The following is a 20,957-nucleotide window of genomic DNA, read 5'->3' as shown; positions in this document are numbered from 1 at the left end:
ACTACTTTTAATTTTATACGGTATGATTGTAGAACGATATTTATGTGAAAATAGACAAGTATATACCTTGAAGTGCACATTGTTTATCACAGTATGGGAGAGGGTGTTATCGAGGAATCTATATTCGTCTGTACAATCAGGTCTTGTAGATTTATGAACGTATGTTGCAAAATATGGGGAACCACACCAGACTAGATTATGCACAGAAAGAAAAATAAAAAACTACAATCAACAATCAACAACCAACATTCAGTAGTCTCACTATACACAATGCACAATACAGAACAAAGAAGAGTAACTCGCAATCAATGAAGAGGATGCAAAAATGAGGTAACTCACTATATAAAGAAAAAGTGTAATGAAGAGACGAGAAGAGCACTCACAATGGTAATACAAAGGAGAGACGTATACAAAGGTCGAGGTTACATGATACGAGATACGATACATACAACAATTAATATGTATACAAAGCCTCACGACTCACAGATAGATAACACACTGATAAGAGTTACTGTTTACACACGATAACTACTAAGTACTAAGTACTAAGTACTAAGTACTAACTACCAACAAGCAACAACTAACTACCACTAACAACCACTAACAACCAATAACTAAACAATTAACAAACTCATTAGGCGCATCTCTCTACGCACATCTCATTAGGCACATCTCCTCTCTCATACGCACACATCATTACGAGCAAGCCACTAAACTAAGAACTAACTACCAACAACCTACTACATTCATCTCACAAGCCGTCTTCCATTAGACTCACCATACACTAAACATATCTTCCTACATCTTCCTATATACCATACCTGGATTGCTCGAGTGATCGTATCGAAAGGGGAAGCCGATAGTGAATAGTTAATATTTATGATATTTGTGACAATTAGTTAGTAAGAATTAGCGATATAGCGATACTAGATAAAGGATTAGTATTAGCTGAAGTATCAATTGGTTAGTTGGTATAAACCGAATTAGTTGGTATTAGCCGTGTAGCATCATCGTGGTTATCATTCCGAATTGAGATTATCGCCGTGGTTGTGATCATTTCCACATTGCTCAACCAAAGCAGGTATACCTTAACAAATATAGAAAAGGGCAATAGTTACCGTACAATTACAATTACAGGCACCAGAAAAACCATCTTAAAGTCATAGGAATTACAATAAAACCACAGAAACAACGACACGCAGCACTTTAAACTTACTTAATTCACACTAGCACCACAGAAACTCCTTTATAATCATCCTCATCTCATATTACAGTAGTTGCAAGCACTCTACAGTAACACACTCACAGCACAATACAATCCCTAAGATGATAGAAGATTCAGAGATCCCTCCACCATCGTACAAAATCGTTCTTCTCGGTGACTCCTCCGTGGGGAAGACTTCCCTTGTTCATCGCTTCGTCACTAACAAGTTTGACAGAAACACAGCAAACACCATCGGAGCAGCCTTCATCACAAAGAAATATCTGTCCACGAAACTCCCTGAAAGACTGTTAAAGTTCGAGATCTGGGACACGGCAGGCCAGGAGAGATACCGTTCATTGACCCCTATGTACTATAGAAACGCAAGAGTGGCATTGATATGCTTCGATCTCCACAACTTCGAGGAGACATTCAAAACGGCCAAATTCTGGATAGAGCAGATCGAAGTGAACGAAGCAAGAGATTCCACAGATCCCATCGAAATACGGCTTATCGGTAATAAAAGAGATTTGTTTCTCGAAGAAAGTTCAGGTTTGGATGAAGAAAGCAGACAAGCGTATCTAGAGCAAGTGAAGCAATTTTGTAGTAGCAATAATAATATCAAATTCCATCAGACAAGTGCCGTGGATGGTTTTGGAATTACAGACCTCTTCGATTCGATTATTGATGACCTTGATGATGAGTTCTTCACAGCATACGCTGACAGGAAACGAGCAGAATTAGAAGCCAATAAGAATGGTGACCAATTTGGCTCAATATTAAGTAGTCGTCTAGCACAGACGACAAACGCATCTAGATGTTGCTAGAATATGACGCCAGGTTTTGATTGGATTTTGGTTTAATTTCACACATCATTTAATGTTTGGGAAGTCTTTAGTTGTTTTTGGAATTGATCTCATAGAATACGTATTGGTAATACATTTTTAATTATAGACTGTTTACTGAAAGATGTATATGCATTTGTTATGTTACAGAGTTCTATTAATACAAGAGTGGTATGTACAATTCTACAAGAAACCAGGTTGTCCGAGCTATAACTCGAGACCCTTCTGTCGCCAATAGTCACGGCGAATGTCTTTGTCTAGATTGCTCTTGGTTTTCTGCTCTGCATCATCGTCATCTTCCTCTTTCGTGGTATTAACTTCAGCTTCGGGGGAGTAAGCATCGTCATCTTCACCTTCACTGTTCTTATCGCCAGAATTCAAACCCATCAATTCTTCCACTTTTCTCTTAGTGGTTTGTGCAGCGACAGGGTCAATGGTCTTGGAAGTAACCTTCTTCGACACCACCTTTGAAGTACCCTTAGGCTCGTCAACTTCAAATGCAAGTTCCTCTTCGCTCTCAACTGTCATATCAGAGAAATAGTATTTATCATTTCCGTTAGCTCCGTCGGAGTCGTCAGCACTACTGACATCTTCATGGTTAATCAAAGCATCGTTTGCTACTTTGTGTCTATCGTCATTGAAGTCTCTTTGCTTACCCTTGTACTTAATAATATCTCCGAGAATCAGCTGTCCTAATCTGTTTTTATATGAAGTAGCACTGAGTATGTAGCACTTCTCCACAAGTAGCTGATATGCTCCCCCAAAAGCCTTTTTCAAGTCTCTGAGGTTGTATGATGATCTGGTAATATTGTTGTCTGGATCGGAAGGATCCTGTACAACTATTGTGAATGGATTTTTATTGGTGTTTAAATGAGGATAATGTCTCTTCAACAAGTAACGAGGCATGTCTGTTTCAGGATCAAGGGAAATGATCAAGTTATCATAGGAGAAGTTTCTTCCATACAATTCGAAGAACTCTATGAGTAATGCTCCGAGATTTTCTGTAATAGATATGGAACCAGTGGACACTCTTGGATGCATCATTAAGAAGTGATAACAGAGAATGATAGTCGCATAACCACCCAATCCACCACTATGCACATTATTCAACCGCCTCGAACTCAAGAACTGCTTTACTATAAGAACCATTTCGCGTAAACCTGGAGTATTGGCCATCCATCTTCGTATCTTCTTTGCTGCTTCTATACCGTTTTGTCTCTCAAACGACACATCGATATTGATATTGGACTCTGGATCTACAAACTTGATGATAGGCACCTTTGCTTTTGCAATTACCTCCATATTTTTAGCGAGTCCTTTATGTCTTAAAAATGATGATAACTGGTACAATCTTGATCTAGTCTCATAGTCTCCAGTTCTGGACACAATGACAATATCTATGTCAGAAGCTGGAAGATATAAGTCAGTTGCTGATGAACCAAAAACGTGAGTCTCAGTTTCAGGCCAGTATTTCGTTATGTGTGTCTTGAGCTTATTAATGAGTCTATTTCTTGTTCTGATTTCTTCACTGGAAGGTGATATATAGTTGACAAAATCCTTCATTTCCATCGTAAGCCAGTCGGAAATCTCCTTCTGCTTTGAATGATTTTGGTCTTTTACCCAAGGATATGCCGAAGATGACTGTTTAGCATGGACCTTGCCATGCTCATCGGCACTTATCACACCGTCATCGGAAAACTCCTCCTCATCGACTTGATTATCTTCTCCTTCAGAAGACAGGAATCCGAATCCGATAAAATCTTCATTTTTAGCCAATTCGTTAATCTCGATACCGTTATTCTTCGATTTTTCATTGCTTCTGATCTCATCATCGTAATCATCATCATCCGATATGATCACGGCCCCATTATCGTGATTACTCTCGTCGTCGCCTCCTACCACGACCACGTCGTCGTCCTCGTCGGATTCTACAAGCACTATATCGGTTTTTCTATTCTTTTTATTCACATCGTAGTCAAATATCACGCTAGAGTCAGACTCTTCATCGTCTTCATCTTCACTACCTGGTAGAGCATTATACTTATTTTCAGCCAATGTCAAATTGGCATTTTTCACTGTTTTTTGCTTTTTTCTTTGCTTTTTTGACTTGGGCTTTGCAGGAAGCTCCCTCTTCCTCTTTTCTCCTATTGCCATACTCCAAATAGAAGACGTTGTGGTACCTTTCTTCACAACATTTCTTCCATAGTTAGCAGAATCTTTTGGGTTTCTTTTTTTTTCTATGTCAAATATCAAACCTGCATACTGACAAGTATATTATCACGTGTTGTAAAGTGTATCAAGAAGTAGTATGGCAACGACGATGGCCAAACAGATGAACACGAGACGTATCTGAGATGTCCGGGATCTGGGGAGAAAGTTATCGAGGACCATGAAGGTGAGAGTGGTCAATTTTGCCGCAATTATGTAGTTTGAACCTGAGGAAATTGGCAGATATTCCAAGGCTAATAGGAGTAATACATAGGATGGAATGGCTGCGAAATACCGATCAGAATTGTGATGTGGAATAAGCTTGACAACAGAGCCGCCCTTTCCCACATCCTTGATGAGCGGAACACCATTTTCATCCTCTAGGGATTCAGATTGAGCTATGCTGGTCAAATTGAGAAAATTTTCTTCGTCGCTTTCCTCCACTTCATCATCATCATCGTCGTCATCATAACCGTCCAGTTCGCTATTCGCATCGACAGTTTCATCTGATGTCCGTGTTTCAATACTTCTGTTAAGACTGGTTCCTTCTCCCATACCCACTGAACCCTGTGATCTTGTGTGTACAAGAGTGTAGCTCCCGACGCTATTTTGCCTGCCTCGACTTTCTCTCTCCTTGATAAACCTCTCCCATCTCATCGTCTGAAGCACTCCAATAACCTCAGTGGACGTAGCCCTTGAAGAGGTTCCCTTATCACCGTCATTTTCATCTCCCTTTATCATTGAGTAAATTAGGTTCTCAAAATCATAAAAGCATGTTGACGGCGAATCAAAGCCATCGTCTTCGAATTTTGCAGAATTCAGGAACCATACATGGAATGATTCTGGAGTCAAATCGAAATACCACTCTATAATCTTGTTTTTGATATTCTGTGGGTCTAACTCCCCATTTAGCAAATCGGAGAAAGGTAATTTTCCACAGCATAAGTAGCACAAGATCAACCCTAAGGAATAGATATCACTTTCATAACTGAAATCATTAATAAATTTCTTATTCTCGTCCCCTAAGGCAGGATCGTAGTTCGAAAACAACCAAAGCTCCGGTGCTGTGAATTCAAGGGTACCCGTATTACCACGACGTTCGTTTGCAGATTCGTTTCTGATTTCAGAGATATTTGTCTCTAGTATATTTCTCTTGTCTATAATTTGTCCTTCACCGAAGTCTGATACCAAGACTTTGGGCAATTTTTCTAATTCGTCGTCACATTCGCCCACTGTATCGAAGAACACTTGGGGCTCTTCAGCTATTTTGAATTTCACGTCTAGTAAACAGTTTGATGGTTTGAGATCACGGTGAAGAATTCCATGGAGATGTAAGTAGTTTACACCATTCGCCACGTCCGTGAAAAACTTCCAAATCTCTAGTTCTGTAAGCCATTTTCTTTTGTTTTCTTCTATGGGAACTGCCTTTCCCCTTGAAGCCCGTCTTTTTTGTCTCTCCAACTCTATTTTGTCTTTCCAGCTGTACTGGTTCTCCTTTTGGAAGTTGCCTACAACTAGATCCTCGAGATGGCCTCCTCCACAATATTGTTGTAGAATGAACACATAGGGTACCTGAGTTTTGATGTCCTTGGGTATATTGTCTCCATCTGGGAGGCAGAATGTCGACAGATCATCTATATCGCCGAGCTCTAGCCAAACATGATTATAGCGAATCAAGTTATTCTCGTTGGCGCCTTTTACAGAAAGTTCGTATAAGATCAATACTTCATTCAACACTTGTTCCAACATCTCGAATTGATTTCCAATGCTGATACGCTTGACAGCATAAGTACCTAGTTTTATTTCGTTCAAGACATGTATCACCTTGTACACTTGGGCATGAGCACCGGATCCAAGAGTGAATGGAGGCACTTTCTTAAAGAACCGCTTGAAGTATCCCTGGTTGAAGATATCGGCAGGCAAAGAATGGTATGGTATACTGGATGAAGTCGACTCGTTATACTCTAGCTTGCCCAAGAACTTGAAGTAGTCGTGATGCATAAACCCTTTGGGGAAGGTCTTTGCCAAAGCTACCGATTCGGAGGGATCGATCGTAGTCATGTTGGACAGAGAATCGCTTGGGTTCCGATGTCCACTTGCTGGAGAGTATTCTGGCCAAGTGAAGCCACAATTGGGACACTTGTGGGTGTTACTAGGACCATTATTGGGGAACCGATTGGAATTGAATTGTTCATTGGGCTGGTTTCGGTTGCTGCTGGCGTCTGAGGTAGAAACGGCTGTAGATACGAGTTGGACTGTATTCTGTTTGCTGTTGCGGACAATGAGAATGCCCTCGTTGGGATCATGGAAAAGGATCTGATGGTTTGTGTTGTAGGGAACAATTGACATTGTCAGACGGTAAAATAGTGAATAGTGACAATCAATTTGTTGATTTTCTCGTAGCTGTAAAACTATATACTATATACTTTTTCTTTTTACTTTTACAGATGTATATTTAAATATCGACTGATTTGCCAGCACTGGATCAACTATGGCCACGAAAGGACTTGTCTGGTAGACAAAGAGACAAAATACCAACTAACCCCAAAAAAGTACACTTAAGACAATAAGAAAAAGAACGCTTCTTCTTCTGTTTAAAAAAGAGTTCAATTTAATAAAAGAGATCACCAAAAGAACCTCACGGAAAAACATCACCAAAAAGAACCCCATAGAAAACCAAACCATCACCGTTTATGATCCAGCAGCCATCCAAAGCCATCATGTCATACCCCATATTTGGGTAAGAAACAGTGCGAATAGTTAAGAGTGAGGGAGAGTGAGGGAGAGTGAGGGAGAGTGAGGGAGAGTGAGGGAGAGTGAGGGAGAGACGAATTATGAAGTTATTGTACAGAACGAGAACCAAGCGAGGGTAGAAGACGAGACAGCCGAGTGAGACAATGAGGGAGAGTGAGGCAGTGAGTAAGAGTGAAGAAGTGAGTGAGAGAAGGAGAGTTGAATCCAAAGCTGTGTGGTGGTGAGGTGCAGTGGAATGCTTGTATGGAGTGGTAGTGTCAGAAGTATTATGGTGGTATAGTAGTATTATAGTTTATTATAGTGGTATTATGGTGGTATTATGGTGTAGTAGTATGAGTGGATGAGTGTATGATGGTGTGATGTCATTGGTAGTATGGTGTAGTATTGTACTATCTGATGCTATGGAGCTTAGTGTATGACAGTATGGAACACTGGTGTTTTAGTATGGTATTGGTGGCATTTTAGTATGGTATGGTTTTGTACTATGCTATTTAATGTAAGTTTGATTGATTATTATAATGCTATTATGGTATAGTTGAATAGGCTGTGATGGTCGAAGTAGATAGTAAAATTACGTAATTAGGGGTTTTGGGGGTTATATAGGTTGCAAAGAGTTGTGTTGTATGATCCATACGGAGTATGGACTAGCCGATGAAGAACATTAGAGCAGCACTATAATTAGGCAGTTGCGGTAAGCATAGTTGGCGTATGATCGTGAGGTTGACTATGGATTTTATCATCGCTAGAGTACGTACTTCTGACAACAACGGAATGATATCGAGTACTAGAGGATGTAATACAGAGAGTTGAGTATATAGAGGGAGATGGTATGAGTATGAAACACTTCAAGTAGTCTGCTACTGACCATAAACAGTCTCCTACTGCAATGAAGTTGTTTAGTATCCACGAGGATCATCAATGGAACAGTGTAATATAGATGGGGAGCAACCAAATCGTATGGAATATACACAAGAAGAACTGGAGGGCTTATATCAAATGTAATACACTTCAGCTGCCGTTGACAAACAAGGTTGTCTGCCATGGATTAGTTGTTATGAATATGTTGGAAATCGAATATTTAGGAACATGGGCATGATCGTAAATGGATATGACTAAATTTGACATAGAGTTTAGTAACCTCCAGGAAGATAGGAAACTTGGGTTATAGAAGTATGTAATACTAATGGGTTCGATACCAAACATAAACACCGACGGATATGGATTTGCTACATGTCATATGAATATCATGGTATAGCATGTATTTCCAGTACATTTAGCTACTTCATGAAATCAATATTATTCAAATACACATCAAAGATACAAAGAAGTAATCGTTTACTTGATCAACAACTGTAATATAGTACATCTGTGTTATTAGTATGAAACTATATTATGTATGGTATATATGCAAATCCGTAATACCTGAATTCGGTATACGTTATAGTTTTATATGCTTGGTTAGTATATGTATGAAATTATGAAGGAGGATCTTTGCAGCCATTGGAAATGGCTGCAAATCGCAAAAACACCGATCAAACGGCGACATCAGAAGCACTCTTCACTGTACGAAGCTTCAACATGAGCTGAAGCAACTCCGTCTCCAAATTGAACCGTTCACTTGGGGTCAATGCTACAAGCTCCTCATCAGAAACACTCTTGATCGTTTCATAAAGACTATTATGTGGAGCGACTTCCAAGACTGTTGACTTGAGAGAGTCACTAACATGCTCAGGATCTTCTCCATTCTCCCTTATCTCAGGGGATTCGATAAGAGTAGAGTCCTCTGCCTCAACGTGAGATACTTCTGGAGTTTTGGACTCCACAGAGAGCTGATGCTCCTCAGGGATGTAATTGCCTTCAGATGCTTCAGAAAGATTAGATTCTTCAATGGCCCCAGAGCTCTCCACAGCAGTCTTAGATGTAACATATGAAGTTGGACTTCTTTCACGTATTTTTTTGCTCTCGTCCGTAAACTCAAATTCATCTGGTAACTGTTTTTCTTCGGATAACTCATCAAAGAAACCTTGCTTAAGTCCATCTTCTGCTTCATCGACAGCTTTCAGAGGGTCACCTTGACTATCCTCCCAATCATTCAAGTGAAGCAGGTCCTGACCCATTGATAAATCTTCCTCATTTGAAGATGGTATCGATTCCAGATCGATGTCGTCAATATTCTGCAAGTATGAGGCGGTTTCATCCTCAACTTCTGCAACAACTGGAAGTGCTATTGGCACCGAAGGTTCAGGATCACCTACGTCTTCTTGGCTTATATTGTCGACAGGAGTTGATTCTACGTTAAGTGACGTTTCTGGCACTGTACCTCTAGAAGCTTCTCTGGTAATGGCAGTCGAATGTGCTGTAAAGTTTTCTGAATCAAAAGAGCCCAATTCAGATTGCTTACTTCCATTTGAAGATGACAGATCGATACAAGTTTCCTCCGTCTTGTCGTTTGAGGATTGCGATACTTTAGATGACTTCGAACTAGTAGAAGTTTGGGGCACCTCAACTGAGTCCACGAGTTTGGGTCCCTCATTGCTTAGGTCCAGAACTACATCAGACTTCTGTCTTTTGCAAACTGGAGCCAGAGGTGTTGGCAGTCTTCTCTTTCTTCCCCTTGTGGCTCTTTTTCCCTTACTAGGAGTGTCGTCAATTTGTTGTGGCTCTAGAACTGGAGCGATTCTGCCTTCTTGAGTTCCGTCAAAGGAGGCACTATCATCAACCATATCCGATTCATTATTCGTATTCTGTGACAAGATGTCATTCTCAAATTCAGAAATAGTATCATGATCTTCCAATGATGAAAGAACTTGAATTGTCAGCTGCGGTTGTAATATGTCTTCCTCGACTTTAATGCTAGAATTGCTTTCCTGTGACTCATCAATGCTAGTATTCCTGGACTGGCGCTTCTTCTTTGGTGTTTTCTTCGGAAGCGGGGTGTTTAGTTTCTCATTTAACATTGCCGTGAATGAGTGGATGTCAAAAAGATCATTACTTGAAACGGCCTTGGCCTTCTCTTTCTTCAATCTAGTGGCTCTCTTTGGCTTTTTCTCCTTGGATGTCTTTTCCTTCGCTGTTTGAATTGGATTTGTTTCAGGCGTAGTCTCTAGCGGTTTTCCACTCGAGGATGCAGCCTCAGCGCTGATATTAGCATTCTCAACTATGACTTCTGGATTTTCTAAGTCAGCATTTTGTTCGTCGCTATTTGGTGTACTTCCTTCGTTTACTTTGCCAACAATATTTTCATCTGGTAGATTTTCTGGACCAATAACCTTGTCCTTCTCATACTCAAATACTGATGGTTCCTCTACTGTAGTCGTTGTCACCTTCACCTCTGGTTCAGGTTCTGGTTCCGCCTCAGGTTCTTCTGGCAACGTATTTCCTTCAATGCTCAACCAGAGAGACTTTGTCTTCGGAAGTTTGTTCCAATGGCCTCTTGCATAGGGTTCGATATCAGTTTGCAAAATCTCGTTGGATTCCACGATGAGGAAATCTAACATGACATAGTCATCGCATGCCTCCAGCCTCTTTTCCAAATACATTGTCCACGTCAGACGAAAATCAAACTCGAAAAAGCCATTTTGCTTCTGCGAGGTTGCCAAAATACGCAGCCGTAATTCATCAAGTTCCAAGAAGTAGTTATTGTTAACCAAAAACTTAATCAAGTCAATGAAAGATTTGCTATCTTCAAATCTTGTGTTGATACTCTCAATAGCAAGTTCTTGAATGTAGCGATTGGGGGCATTATGCACTAACATAACGAAGAATTTGAACAACTCTTGATTCCAGCTTGGAATATTCAAGTGACTAAGTGATTGTCTTTGATCGTCGCTGCTAGATATCCCAACTACGCTTTGGATCAATCTTTTCACAAATACTTCAACACCTGTAGATGTCAATTGGCAGAATTCTCCATATAGTTTTAAATCTGCTTCATTGTTCTGGATAACACGAGCATTCAAAAATTCCAATATGAGCGCATAAAGGTCAGAATTTTGCAACCGTTTTTGCAACTTGCATAATTCCAACATAAATATAAGCACCCTGCGATCGGAAATCGAGGCAGTTATTAACTGGATTAGTTCACGTATCTGGTATGTACTCAAATTAGAAATGCAATTTTCAATTATCAAGTTGTAAATGTTCCCACTTGGATCAAATGAATGTGGTTCATTTGAGCGGGAGACCAAAGTTGCTGGGTCAAAAGTATCGTGCAAGTTAATCAACATCTTATGGGCTAATTCGAAAGATAGACGACTGGTCTTAAAAAGCTGCTCCAAGACTATAGGAAGATTATCGATAATATCAAACGTTTGGTCAGAAGGTTTGATTTCTTTCTTGGTAACCATCCTAAGGCTGTACAAGAATGTGTTAAAGAAGTTAAGCTTTTGCTCGATGTGAAACTTTTCCAGTTGAAATACCAACACTATGTTGTGCATGACTCTATCGAACTTTGAATAAACCCAGCGAGATGGAAGTGAATACACTTCATTGATATTAACTGGCTCATTTGAAAGGCACCTAACCGGGTTAAAGTTCTTATCTTTCAATGGGGTAGCTGCCTTTAATAAGCGCATCAATACCTTCAATCCTAGTTGATGCATGTAGGCATTTGATGTATCTTTCTTGAAATAGAAGTTCAATAAGACTGATTGCACAATCTTATCCCAGTAGATATGCAAATATTTAGTTGTTTGCTTTGCGATGGATGGATTTAAGAGCATATAAAGAATGGACATGAATAAGTTGTGTAAAGAGTCAACAACTTCCTTAGGGGGATCCGAAGAACTGATACTGAAGAACAAGTGAGTCAATAGCCTGACTTTATTCTTCATTGCGCTGTGAATGGACGCTTGCCTCTCCTTCGGATTAGCTTGCTTCATGAGTGGTTCTATAGTTTTCTTCATATGTTCCAAATCGTCATGACAAAGATTATAGACTATAGCCTTCCAGCTATTTAATGAAATCACCCTGGCGTTGACATTTTGAGAATTGAAACAGAATTTCGGTATTCTCAACCAATTATGCAAATAGTCCCATTGTTCGAAGGTACTTCCACAGTCACCAACAAGCAATGTAACAGCTACCCAGATATCCATTGCCTCTTTGTACTGTCCAAATTGAATCAATTCCTCCAATTTTATTAGGATGAAGTCGATGTACATGTATGACTGGGACTCTTCAACCTGAGTTTCGAAGGATAAGCTATTTTCAGATGAAAGCAGCTTCACTTCTTTGGTCATACGCTGAGATAAAAAGGTGCACACAGTTGATTTCACATGTTGGTTATCCAAGAAAGCTTTAGCTACTTCCAAAAGGCAATTAGTTCCAACTTCAATGCACTTGACGTAGAATGGCCCAGACAAGTAGCACACATTTAGTATAAGTACGTCAAACCAATGGGTAATATTCTTAGCCATGATGTTAGGGAAGTTATTGACAAAGTTCTTGAAGCACATGAACCGTTCTGTGATGAGAGAACTACTAGGAAAGCTACGCATGTTTATCAAGCTGTAGATCATCTTTTCTGGAATCTCTGGGTTGTCAAATAACATGCGTTTCTTCTTAGGACTGAGCTTACAATCCTTGATTATGAGAAGATATGGTGCTATCAATGCTTTGGAGATGTTATCCTTTGTTAACACAGTACACGAATGACGATAGAACCACTTAATATCGTCCAATGGTATGAAGTTATTAAGTTCCTGATCCAACATGAAGAAGTTCATCAATTTTAATGCTTGGTTGACAATTCGTATCCTGAAGGGATCCGTTTTATTAGGAGATGAAGGGTTTTCTTTCTCGTTATCATTATCGTCTGCTTCATCAGAAGCTCCTGAAAACAATTCTGCTTCAATGGCTACTATATCTCTTCGTACAAGGAAAGATAATGATATTACGTTATTTGACTCAAGTTGGGGCGATCTAGCCCTGTTGAATGTTGTGGATGTCTTGGTAGGACTAGAGTTCGATTGGTTTGAATTCATGGCAAAGAACTTCATGAGGTTTTCGCCGTTATTCGACTTGTAGATGTAGTTAAGTGTGGCATATACCTCGAAACGCCTGTCGAATTGGGGGTCTCTTAGCACTGCGATACAACCCTCAATAAGTTGAGGTAGTTCACTTGAGTTAGCAGGTAACTGTATGATGGTTCCTGGAAGCCAAAAGTTCGGATTTCGTGGCCCATGGGAATTGGATCTCTTACTGGGAGATTTAACCCAAAGAGCAGTATTATTAGGATCCATTGGTGACGACTGAAGATTCAAATCATATGACTTCAAGATAGAACCTTTAGGTGTTTGACGAGGATCTGGAGAACTAGGGCAGTCCGAGACCAAATCATCTGAAAATGCTACACATTTCTTCCTTTTTATAGGTGAAGACAGAGACGGTATAATCTTGGAGATTGAGGTCTTCTTTGGTGGTGAAAACGTTCTTAGAGCGTTGTTGTCTATGCGTTTTATGGGAGAAGAGCTCAATTCATCGATTCCTGAGCTCTTTGGTGCTAATTTGTAGATATACTCGTCGGTAAGAGACGCTTTTTTTGCCGGTTCAATTGTCGAGCCGTTATTATTCGCGGTGTTGTTGTTGTTTCCCTTGGAATTGGCCTCTTCTTCAATATTAATTTTATCATTATCATCACCATCACCGTCACTTTTACTATCAACTTTAGACTTTTTCACCTTGTCAGTCTCTGGAACCACGTCCAAAACGGCCAATTCCTCCTTGTTTTTCAATTCGTTTCGAGTCCTCAGCCGCTTTTCCCTTGTAGACGACGGCCGGTGGTTTTTTTTTGCTTCTCTTCGGGTTTTTGGGGCCATTTCTATCTCTGTGTTTAATGGTTCTAGCGGTTTTACTACACTTTCGCTACCAGAAATAGAGCTACAGGCCGAGATAAATACACCAGAAATTCCGTTTTGATTCGGGAAAACGACGTCAGGACCTTCTCGTGTTACTGCTATGCAATCGACGACACTCAGATCCATTCGTCTTGGACTACTATCACCTCTAAACCGTCCCAACACGAAATGCTGTCTTTGTTACTATACTGATCTATGCAGATTGCCAAGGTGCAAAATGGAATTTTTCAGACGCGTTGGATCACGTGACACGAGTTTGACGAGATGAGGAGCGCGACTGACAGCGCTACGAAGACAGCTCCTAAGCGAGGAAAAGCGACACAACAACGGTAGTGAGCAGTTGCGATGTCGGTGCGCATTTTTGCAGCTAAATGGGGTGGTGGGGAGGCAGTATACGGTATCAGCTAAGGGGTGGAAGAAGGGTAGATGATGAGGTGAAGGATAGTTAGACGATGATAATTGGAGATGTGACAAATAAGAAATGAGCTGCCAGGGTGTGGACAGGTTTTTGGAGATATAAGGGGTTGAAGTATGACTTTATATCTATTGGAGTATTTGATAAGAGATGGTTTTATTTACAATGAGGAATACGAAAAAATAAGTTGCCAATGCTAGCAAATTGTACCGTAGTAAGCATAAATGAACGCTTTTCTTTCCCTTGTGGCAACTTCTATATGCATATATTTATAGCTAGGCCCTGAATGTTATCTGATAGTTATATATGCTAAAGGAAGGGCAGCCTCTTTCACATTGCTTGCTAATGATCCATGAAATGAGGTAGTTATGATTATCAATGAGATTAAGCCGATAAAGATAATTATAGAAGAGATCCTCTTTTTCATTCAAATGGTGGATAAACGGATCACCTCAGAAAAGACCACTAGTTATACTTACTGGATGACTCTTATTATAGTGGCATTAGCTTCTATTAATATACAATTATACATTTCTAGTATTAGTTCATTAAACTGGATACCTTGACCTTCTTGGTCTCAGGCTCACTAACGGATTCATCGGATTCATCTTCACGTCCTCTCTTTGTACCACTCGAAGATACGGCAACAGAAACAGAAGCAGGAGCAGCAGTAGCATCATCAACATCACCAGCAGTTATTTGACCAGCATCGTTTTCTCCTTCGTCACCACTGGCTTCCTTTTTCTCTGGCTCCTCATCCTTCTCAGCATTTACATCACCTTCGACTGGGACAGTTTCACCTGCCTCTGGATCCTCCTCCATTTTCTCATCATCTGATAGGGCATTGGTATCTTCCTCCTCCGCCTTCTTTTCTAACTCCTGTTTCTCCTCCTCAACTTCCATTTCATCCTCTGCGTGATCTGCCAACATGTCTGTCGTCAAGAGTTCACCAAATTTGAGCCACCTCGTCTGCCTGTCTGTCTTCAATTTCTTCCAAAGGAGACAATTACGCTCATCCACTAGCTCCTCTTTCTTACTTTTGTCTTTTGTTTCTATAATCTTCTCTGAAAGCTGCTTCAACTTTTCTTCAACCTCTGCTTCTGATTCTAGACTAGGCTTGCTCTCCAAAGAACTGAGATCCCTCTTAACCCTCATTTTCCGAGCAAGCTGAGGTGTCACATAAGTATTGAAGTACTTCTTCTCCTTGAAAGGGAGCATCTTGGCAGCATTTTCCTGTGCTTCCGTCAACTCTTCCGTAGTCAATCTTTTGTCTGCAAATATTGGTTTATGGGTAACCGGATCCTTTCCGTAGATCAACCAACTCCACCAGAACTTCTCGCCCAATACAATATGCTGAAGCAAGAACGCAAATTGAGGATCTACCGGTTTAAATGAACTGAAGAGATCCTTCTTGATTTTGAAAAGCGTTGATCTGAGAGAATCTGGGAAAGAATCATCCACAATGTGCTTGACATTCGATGGTGCTCCAGTCCAGTCCAAGAACTCATCTTTGTGACGAGGAATGAGTTCAATGTAGAAGTTAGAGATTAGAAAGATCTTAACTAAGTACTGAAGTCTGATTGACGACGTCTTGAATTGGTCGATGAAGAATTCTCTGTCGTGACCTTGGAACTTTTCTTGTTCCGCCTTATTGCCAATGACGAAAGCTGACTTGAAGTAAGCTTCGGGAAAGTATAATATCAGAGAGTACTTGTTTGTTAAGTATTTCTTCTCGGCGTCAGTCTTTGGTGGCAGAATGAGATAGGGATCTATACGAAGTGTTCCCTGGAACGCAAGTTCCTTTTCTTTAAGGTATTCGTATACGTTAAATAGCCTATCAAGAAGCTCTGGTAATTCCTTTTGATTGCTCTTTTTCAAGTAGAAGTACGGATCATTGAACAATTTCTCGATAGCCATTAAGTCCTCCACAAATGGAGACTTTGTTTTAACTTCGTAAATTGCTCTGTTAGCCAAATGGAAGTATTTATTCAAACCAGTGTTGTCCTCAAATGCAAAGATATTGGTGATGAATACTCGTACTCTGAATTGAAATTTGTCGTTGAAGCTATCTTTCTTGTAGGTATCACTCCTTCCCTTAGAGTCCTTGAATATGAACTTGTCTGTTAAAGTGTTACATAAGTCCAACACAGCAATTCTATCTCCAGTAGAGGCACTGTCAAATACCTGTTCCTGAATAAGAACCTCTCTACTCTCCAAATAGTACCAGAAAATGTCAACTTGAGAAGTTGATATCGACAATAAGAACCTCAGAATCCTCGATAAACTCTCATAGAGTATATGCTTTACAAAGGGAATCTCATTGAGAAACAAGTATATCTGAGAATCAAGTATTATACTGATTTTGTTGAAGAATTCGATATCGCTTTGGGAAAGCTTATAACCGTGAAACTCTAGAACGGTTTCTTTGACTTCATTGACTTCACTGTCCTGGTATTCATGGACTCTTTGCAATGCCAACGAGTCTATCAAATTTTGATACGCTGAAGTTATCACTACGTCCTTGACTTTCTCCTCCAATTCGTCATTGAAAGACTGCAATTTCTTGGATTCTGCCTCATTGAGCTTATCCACTACATTATCTTCAATCTTGTAATCGTAATCAATGCCGCCCAAAGCCGATTTCAACGCTTCTACTTGGGCTTTAAGCGTTTCCGAATCCACTTGTTCTTCCAAGTAGTTCTTGTCAGAGCCTGTTTTCAACGCTATGGATTCGACGATTCCCGTCAAAACCTCGGAAATTTCCGCAATAGGACCAGAGATCCGATTGTTCCATGACACCATGCTCAATTACAGTACCCTAAACTCAACACTTACCCTATCTATCTACAAAGAAACGAATGATAAATATAAAAAAAGACATTTAAAGAACTGAAAAATGACATTTAGAAGGAATGCTACCTGCAGGATATTTCACTTGCCAGTTGATGGTATATATAATGGAGTAAATTGGTATGTACAAGAGGGTGGATGAAGTTGTAAATAGGAAGAATGTTGTGTAAAGGGTGGTGGCGATGAGTGCGAGGAGTTTCAGGAAGAAAATCTCGTGGAAAACCGTTGGGGTGTTTGTTATCTGAGGTTGAAAATTTCATAGTGCAAAATATTATAATGGTACAGAATTGTAGATACCCCATAATTCACTACGAAATTTTGTATGGGTAAGGGGTCTTACAAGTCGAATTTCTTGGACCGGCTCTTCTTCTTATCACTCTGTTTCTTCTTGTGAAACAATCTCTTTTCTTTAACGTCTTCCCTGATGGCCTCCCACCGCTGTTTGTCCTCCTCGCTGACCTCGCCAGCAAAGAAAGTCTTGTCCTTGATTTCTTCTATCAATTTCTTGAAGCACTCGTCTGCATTGACGTCCCGGTTCCGGCTGGTGTCGCTCTGGATCAAAATACCTCCCTTTTTAGTCTCATAGCGGATCTTATTCGTGGCTATTTGCTGCCGTATTGGACCAGGGATCCAGTAGCAGAATTGCGGGTTCAACCATTGGTGAGGTTCCAACGACACCGTTGCTTTGGAAGACGTTTTATTGACCTTTTGGCCACCTGCTCCCGAAGACCGACTGTACGTGACATCAAAGATCTCGGTGGGCACCTGTTCAGCCGAGAAGCTATCTATCCATTTTTTGGCTTTACTGATTTCTTCTTCTGAAAAGTCGGTTATTGAAGAATTGAATCTCCAGGCAAAAGAAGAGCTTACAGGACCACCAAACGCCCACCTCGCCGCATTTTTGGCAAAAAGGGGACTCACCGCTCTATAAGACAACATTTACTACCGACTACCGTAACTTTCTTACTCTACAACCAGCTTCTTCAACACTTCTTTGTCGAAAGGAACCACCATTAAACCCCATGATAAAACTCCACTAAAAATTATTTCGCAGTAGAAGAAAATCATTGCAAAAAGATTCGGATGGTAGCGCCGATTCTATGAAAAGTGACAAAAAACGAAGATTACATAAGATACTTCTCTTGTATTATATAACTCATAGTTAACGGAACTGGTATAGCAACAGTATGAGCCATTATGATGTAATTACTGTGGAATGATAGGAAATTCCGGCTAACCGGGTTCAAAACAAACTTCAGACAAGAAGACTTCTCTGTCACCATATTACGTACCCATTGCTCTACAGTTCACGCAAGAAATTGCAAAGATATATATTCTACCCTTGACTCGAACTTGCCCCCTCCCTCTCAATCTATACGGTTCTAACATTAGCACGGATTTTTCACACACTAATCTCTAATCGCAAGAGTTCAACAGAAGGCCATTGAAAATCAGTAAACCCGAGGATTTCTCGGCTTAGGCCTCATCCAAGACCTTGGAAGCAGCAGAAACTTCGACAGAGGTGTTGTCTGGTTCAATGAAGGTCTTGGTCACCTCACCGTCCTCCACCAATAAAGCATATCTCTTGGATCTCTCATTACCAAAAAACTTGGTAGCATCGAACAACAAGTCGAGTTCTTTGGTGAATTCACCCTTTGGGTCGGCCAAAAACTTGATCTGAGCACCGGCTACAGTGGCCAATAATTCATCACCCCATGCTTTGGTCACGAAAGCGTCGTTGACAGCGACAACGTAAAATCTCTGGTAGCCCTTTTCATTGAATCCTCTCAAGTTCTTGATGTACCCTGGAACGTGGGATGCAGAACAAGCAGGAGAAAAGGCACCAGGAACTCCAATGATTACTGACTTGCCTTCAGCGACCTCCTCGGCGAGATTGACCTCGTTTCCTGGCGAGTTTTCGTAAAGTGTGGTGCTAGGGATCTTGGATCCTACGCTGACGAATCTCAATGAGTTACGGACCAATGGGGTCAACTGAGGTCTGAGCATGGACTTGAAAAGCATGGTGAAGGGAGAAATTTTACGCACTAAACTGAAAATTGAGCAAACTGGTCAATTGACAAAGACTTTACCTTCGAAGTTTTAAACTACAACTAAAGAACGAAAGTTTATAAAGAACAGAAAGAACAATTGCTGCTTCATAAGGAGATGCCAAATAGCGGTTCTTAATGGCGTGTATAATGGGGTGAGAGTATATACAGGAGATTTGATATGTCGCGAGCCGATGGTTGCGAAAGTTCGTACCGCAGCACAGAGTATGAATTAAGGGAATAGGCTCTTGGAAGAGAGGGGGGAGGGGGATAGCCTTTGATGTGTGGAAACTGTGAAATCTTATGAGGTACTTGGAAAATTATGCAATTCTCAGAAGAAGAGATTATAAAAAAAGACGACATGTTTAAAATAAGGTAATCTTCACATACCCCGTTCTTTTCTATATATACAGTGGTTTCAAGTTTATTTCTAACTTGCGGCTCGAATTGGTTCATACTAATCACAAGAAATAATGGAAACCAACAACATGCTGTACTAAACGCTGAAAATGTTTGAACGGTAGTCCGAACTTTATTGGGATCTAATATGAATCAATTCTGACCCCTAGTTTGAATAAATGAAAACAATGTATATGTCCTATAGAATCTCCCCAGAAATACGACATTTTTATTACCATCACAAACCATATCACGTGACACACTTTGTAAAGTTTTAACCGCCAACGAATTTTGATCTTCTAGAAGTCAATTTGCAAGAAGAAAGGAAGTATTGAATTAAATATACGAAGTATTTGAAAAGCGGATTAAAAGAGGAATTCTGTAACTGGCTAACCAAAAATTGCAATAGTTTTATTTTAAAAAAAACCGTAAGAAGAAGTCTAAAGAATCTCTTTTAAAGGTATTAAATTGAATACGAACAATGAGTACCAAACAAGCAGAGACATCCGAGGTGACACAGGAGCAATTAACCACCCAAGAAGCTCTCAAGCTCTACAGGAATACTCTCAACTTTAACGTCATAAGCAGATATGATGCTGCTATAAAGCAATTGATTTGTCATACGTCACACTGTGTGATATACAAGTTCAACGACGAATCAGAAGAATGGGTCAAATCAGACTACCAAGGAGCATTAGCATTATATGTAAGAGACTTCAAAGTGCCCAAGAAAGGGGTGACACCAACATATACCGATCTTCAGGAACTATTCTGCTATGGCTTAATACTATTGAATAGAAATAACCCAGAGTGTTTCTCGTTGGGTTTACTTCCCAACAAGATCACCAAGCACTTCTATCCCAATGGCTTGAATAATTCGGAGGTGTTAGAAATGGATGTGGAATTGAATGACAATTTGATCATCGTGAGAAATTTATTGGGTGAAATCTACGGATTATGGGTTTTCAACGAAGACGATAGAACCAAGATGTTCAAGTCCTTAGAGTTTTGTTTGAACGCGGATTCGTCGATTTTGTAAACTGTGAAAATTCGGGCGAGTATATTCGGATGGCAGAGCAGGAGAATATTACCGCTTCTCAAGTAGCCTTTCTTAAGCATGTTATTTAGAAAGCGTTTCTACCCAGGCGGCGTTGGGAGGAGCCATTCCCCAAGCTTCACCAATGGACAGCAGTACAACTTTGTAAAATGCAACGATATTAAAAAGGAGCAGATGTTCCATGCTAATTTTTATGGAGCCGATTTAAATTCTTATAGTTCCATCAATATGCATGAAGAAGGATGCAGAATAATAGAAAAGATTGGTCTATTCCAAGAGTCGAGTTTATTTCTTCCTAAATACTTCCTAAGTACTGAACTTAG

At 40.2% G+C, this 20,957-nt stretch overlaps 8 protein-coding genes across 8 annotated transcripts; 2 read left to right on the top strand and 6 right to left on the bottom strand. All coding sequences in view use genetic code 12, as the record gives it.

Moving 5' to 3' along the window:
* Positions 1–1,326: 1,326 nt before the first annotated feature.
* YPT53 (Rab family GTPase) lies at positions 1,327–2,028 on the top strand (the record flags this gene model as incomplete). Its single annotated transcript, XM_064915648.1, has 1 exon — positions 1,327–2,028. The coding sequence occupies one exon, from the start codon at positions 1,327–1,329 to the stop codon at positions 2,026–2,028; it is 702 nt and encodes a 233-aa protein (XP_064772179.1).
* Positions 2,029–2,253: 225 nt separating this feature from the next.
* Positions 2,254–4,200, bottom strand: RJT20DRAFT_148465 (non-canonical poly(A) polymerase; the record flags this gene model as incomplete). The annotated part of the gene is made up of 2 exons (XM_064918980.1): positions 2,254–2,484; positions 2,539–4,200. The coding sequence occupies 2 exons, from the start codon at positions 4,198–4,200 to the stop codon at positions 2,254–2,256; spliced, it is 1,893 nt and encodes a 630-aa protein (XP_064772178.1).
* A 678-nt stretch (positions 4,201–4,878) lies between these two features.
* RJT20DRAFT_86023 (protein kinase) lies at positions 4,879–6,603 on the bottom strand (the record flags this gene model as incomplete). The annotated part of the gene is made up of 1 exon (XM_064921256.1): positions 4,879–6,603. A coding segment is annotated over one exon (1,725 nt), but the record flags the coding sequence as incomplete, so codon positions are not given.
* A 1,937-nt stretch (positions 6,604–8,540) lies between these two features.
* On the bottom strand, positions 8,541–13,826 carry RJT20DRAFT_100109 (DNA-binding protein; the record flags this gene model as incomplete). The annotated part of the gene is made up of 2 exons (XM_064915611.1): positions 8,541–8,809; positions 9,122–13,826. 2 exons carry the CDS (start codon positions 13,824–13,826, stop codon positions 8,541–8,543), a joined length of 4,974 nt encoding a protein of 1,657 aa, XP_064772176.1.
* A 939-nt stretch (positions 13,827–14,765) lies between these two features.
* On the bottom strand, positions 14,766–17,139 carry RJT20DRAFT_131599 (uncharacterized protein). The gene has a single exon (XM_064918038.1). The coding sequence runs from the start codon at positions 17,080–17,082 to the stop codon at positions 14,821–14,823; it is 2,262 nt and encodes a 753-aa protein (XP_064772175.1). The 5' UTR covers positions 17,083–17,139; the 3' UTR covers positions 14,766–14,820.
* A 17-nt stretch (positions 17,140–17,156) lies between these two features.
* Positions 17,157–18,161, bottom strand: RJT20DRAFT_65627 (uncharacterized protein). Its single transcript, XM_064921143.1, has one exon. The coding sequence runs from the start codon at positions 18,067–18,069 to the stop codon at positions 17,467–17,469; it is 603 nt and encodes a 200-aa protein (XP_064772174.1). The 5' UTR covers positions 18,070–18,161; the 3' UTR covers positions 17,157–17,466.
* Positions 18,162–18,509: 348 nt separating this feature from the next.
* TRP99 (Trp99p) lies at positions 18,510–19,232 on the bottom strand. Its single transcript, XM_064921142.1, has one exon. The coding sequence runs from the start codon at positions 19,150–19,152 to the stop codon at positions 18,607–18,609; it is 546 nt and encodes a 181-aa protein (XP_064772173.1). The 5' UTR covers positions 19,153–19,232; the 3' UTR covers positions 18,510–18,606.
* A 669-nt stretch (positions 19,233–19,901) lies between these two features.
* Positions 19,902–20,937, top strand: RJT20DRAFT_65610 (uncharacterized protein). Its single transcript, XM_064921141.1, has one exon. It carries the CDS (start codon positions 20,059–20,061, stop codon positions 20,614–20,616), a length of 558 nt encoding a protein of 185 aa, XP_064772172.1. The 5' UTR covers positions 19,902–20,058; the 3' UTR covers positions 20,617–20,937.
* Positions 20,938–20,957: the final 20 nt, after the last annotated feature.

The sequence above is a fragment of the Scheffersomyces xylosifermentans genome (genome assembly GCF_036884685.1).
Source record: "Scheffersomyces xylosifermentans strain CBS 12540 chromosome Unknown RJT20scaffold_8, whole genome shotgun sequence".
Classification (NCBI taxonomy): domain Eukaryota; kingdom Fungi; phylum Ascomycota; class Pichiomycetes; order Serinales; family Debaryomycetaceae; genus Scheffersomyces; species Scheffersomyces xylosifermentans.
This window is presented reverse-complemented; position numbering and strand designations above follow the sequence as displayed.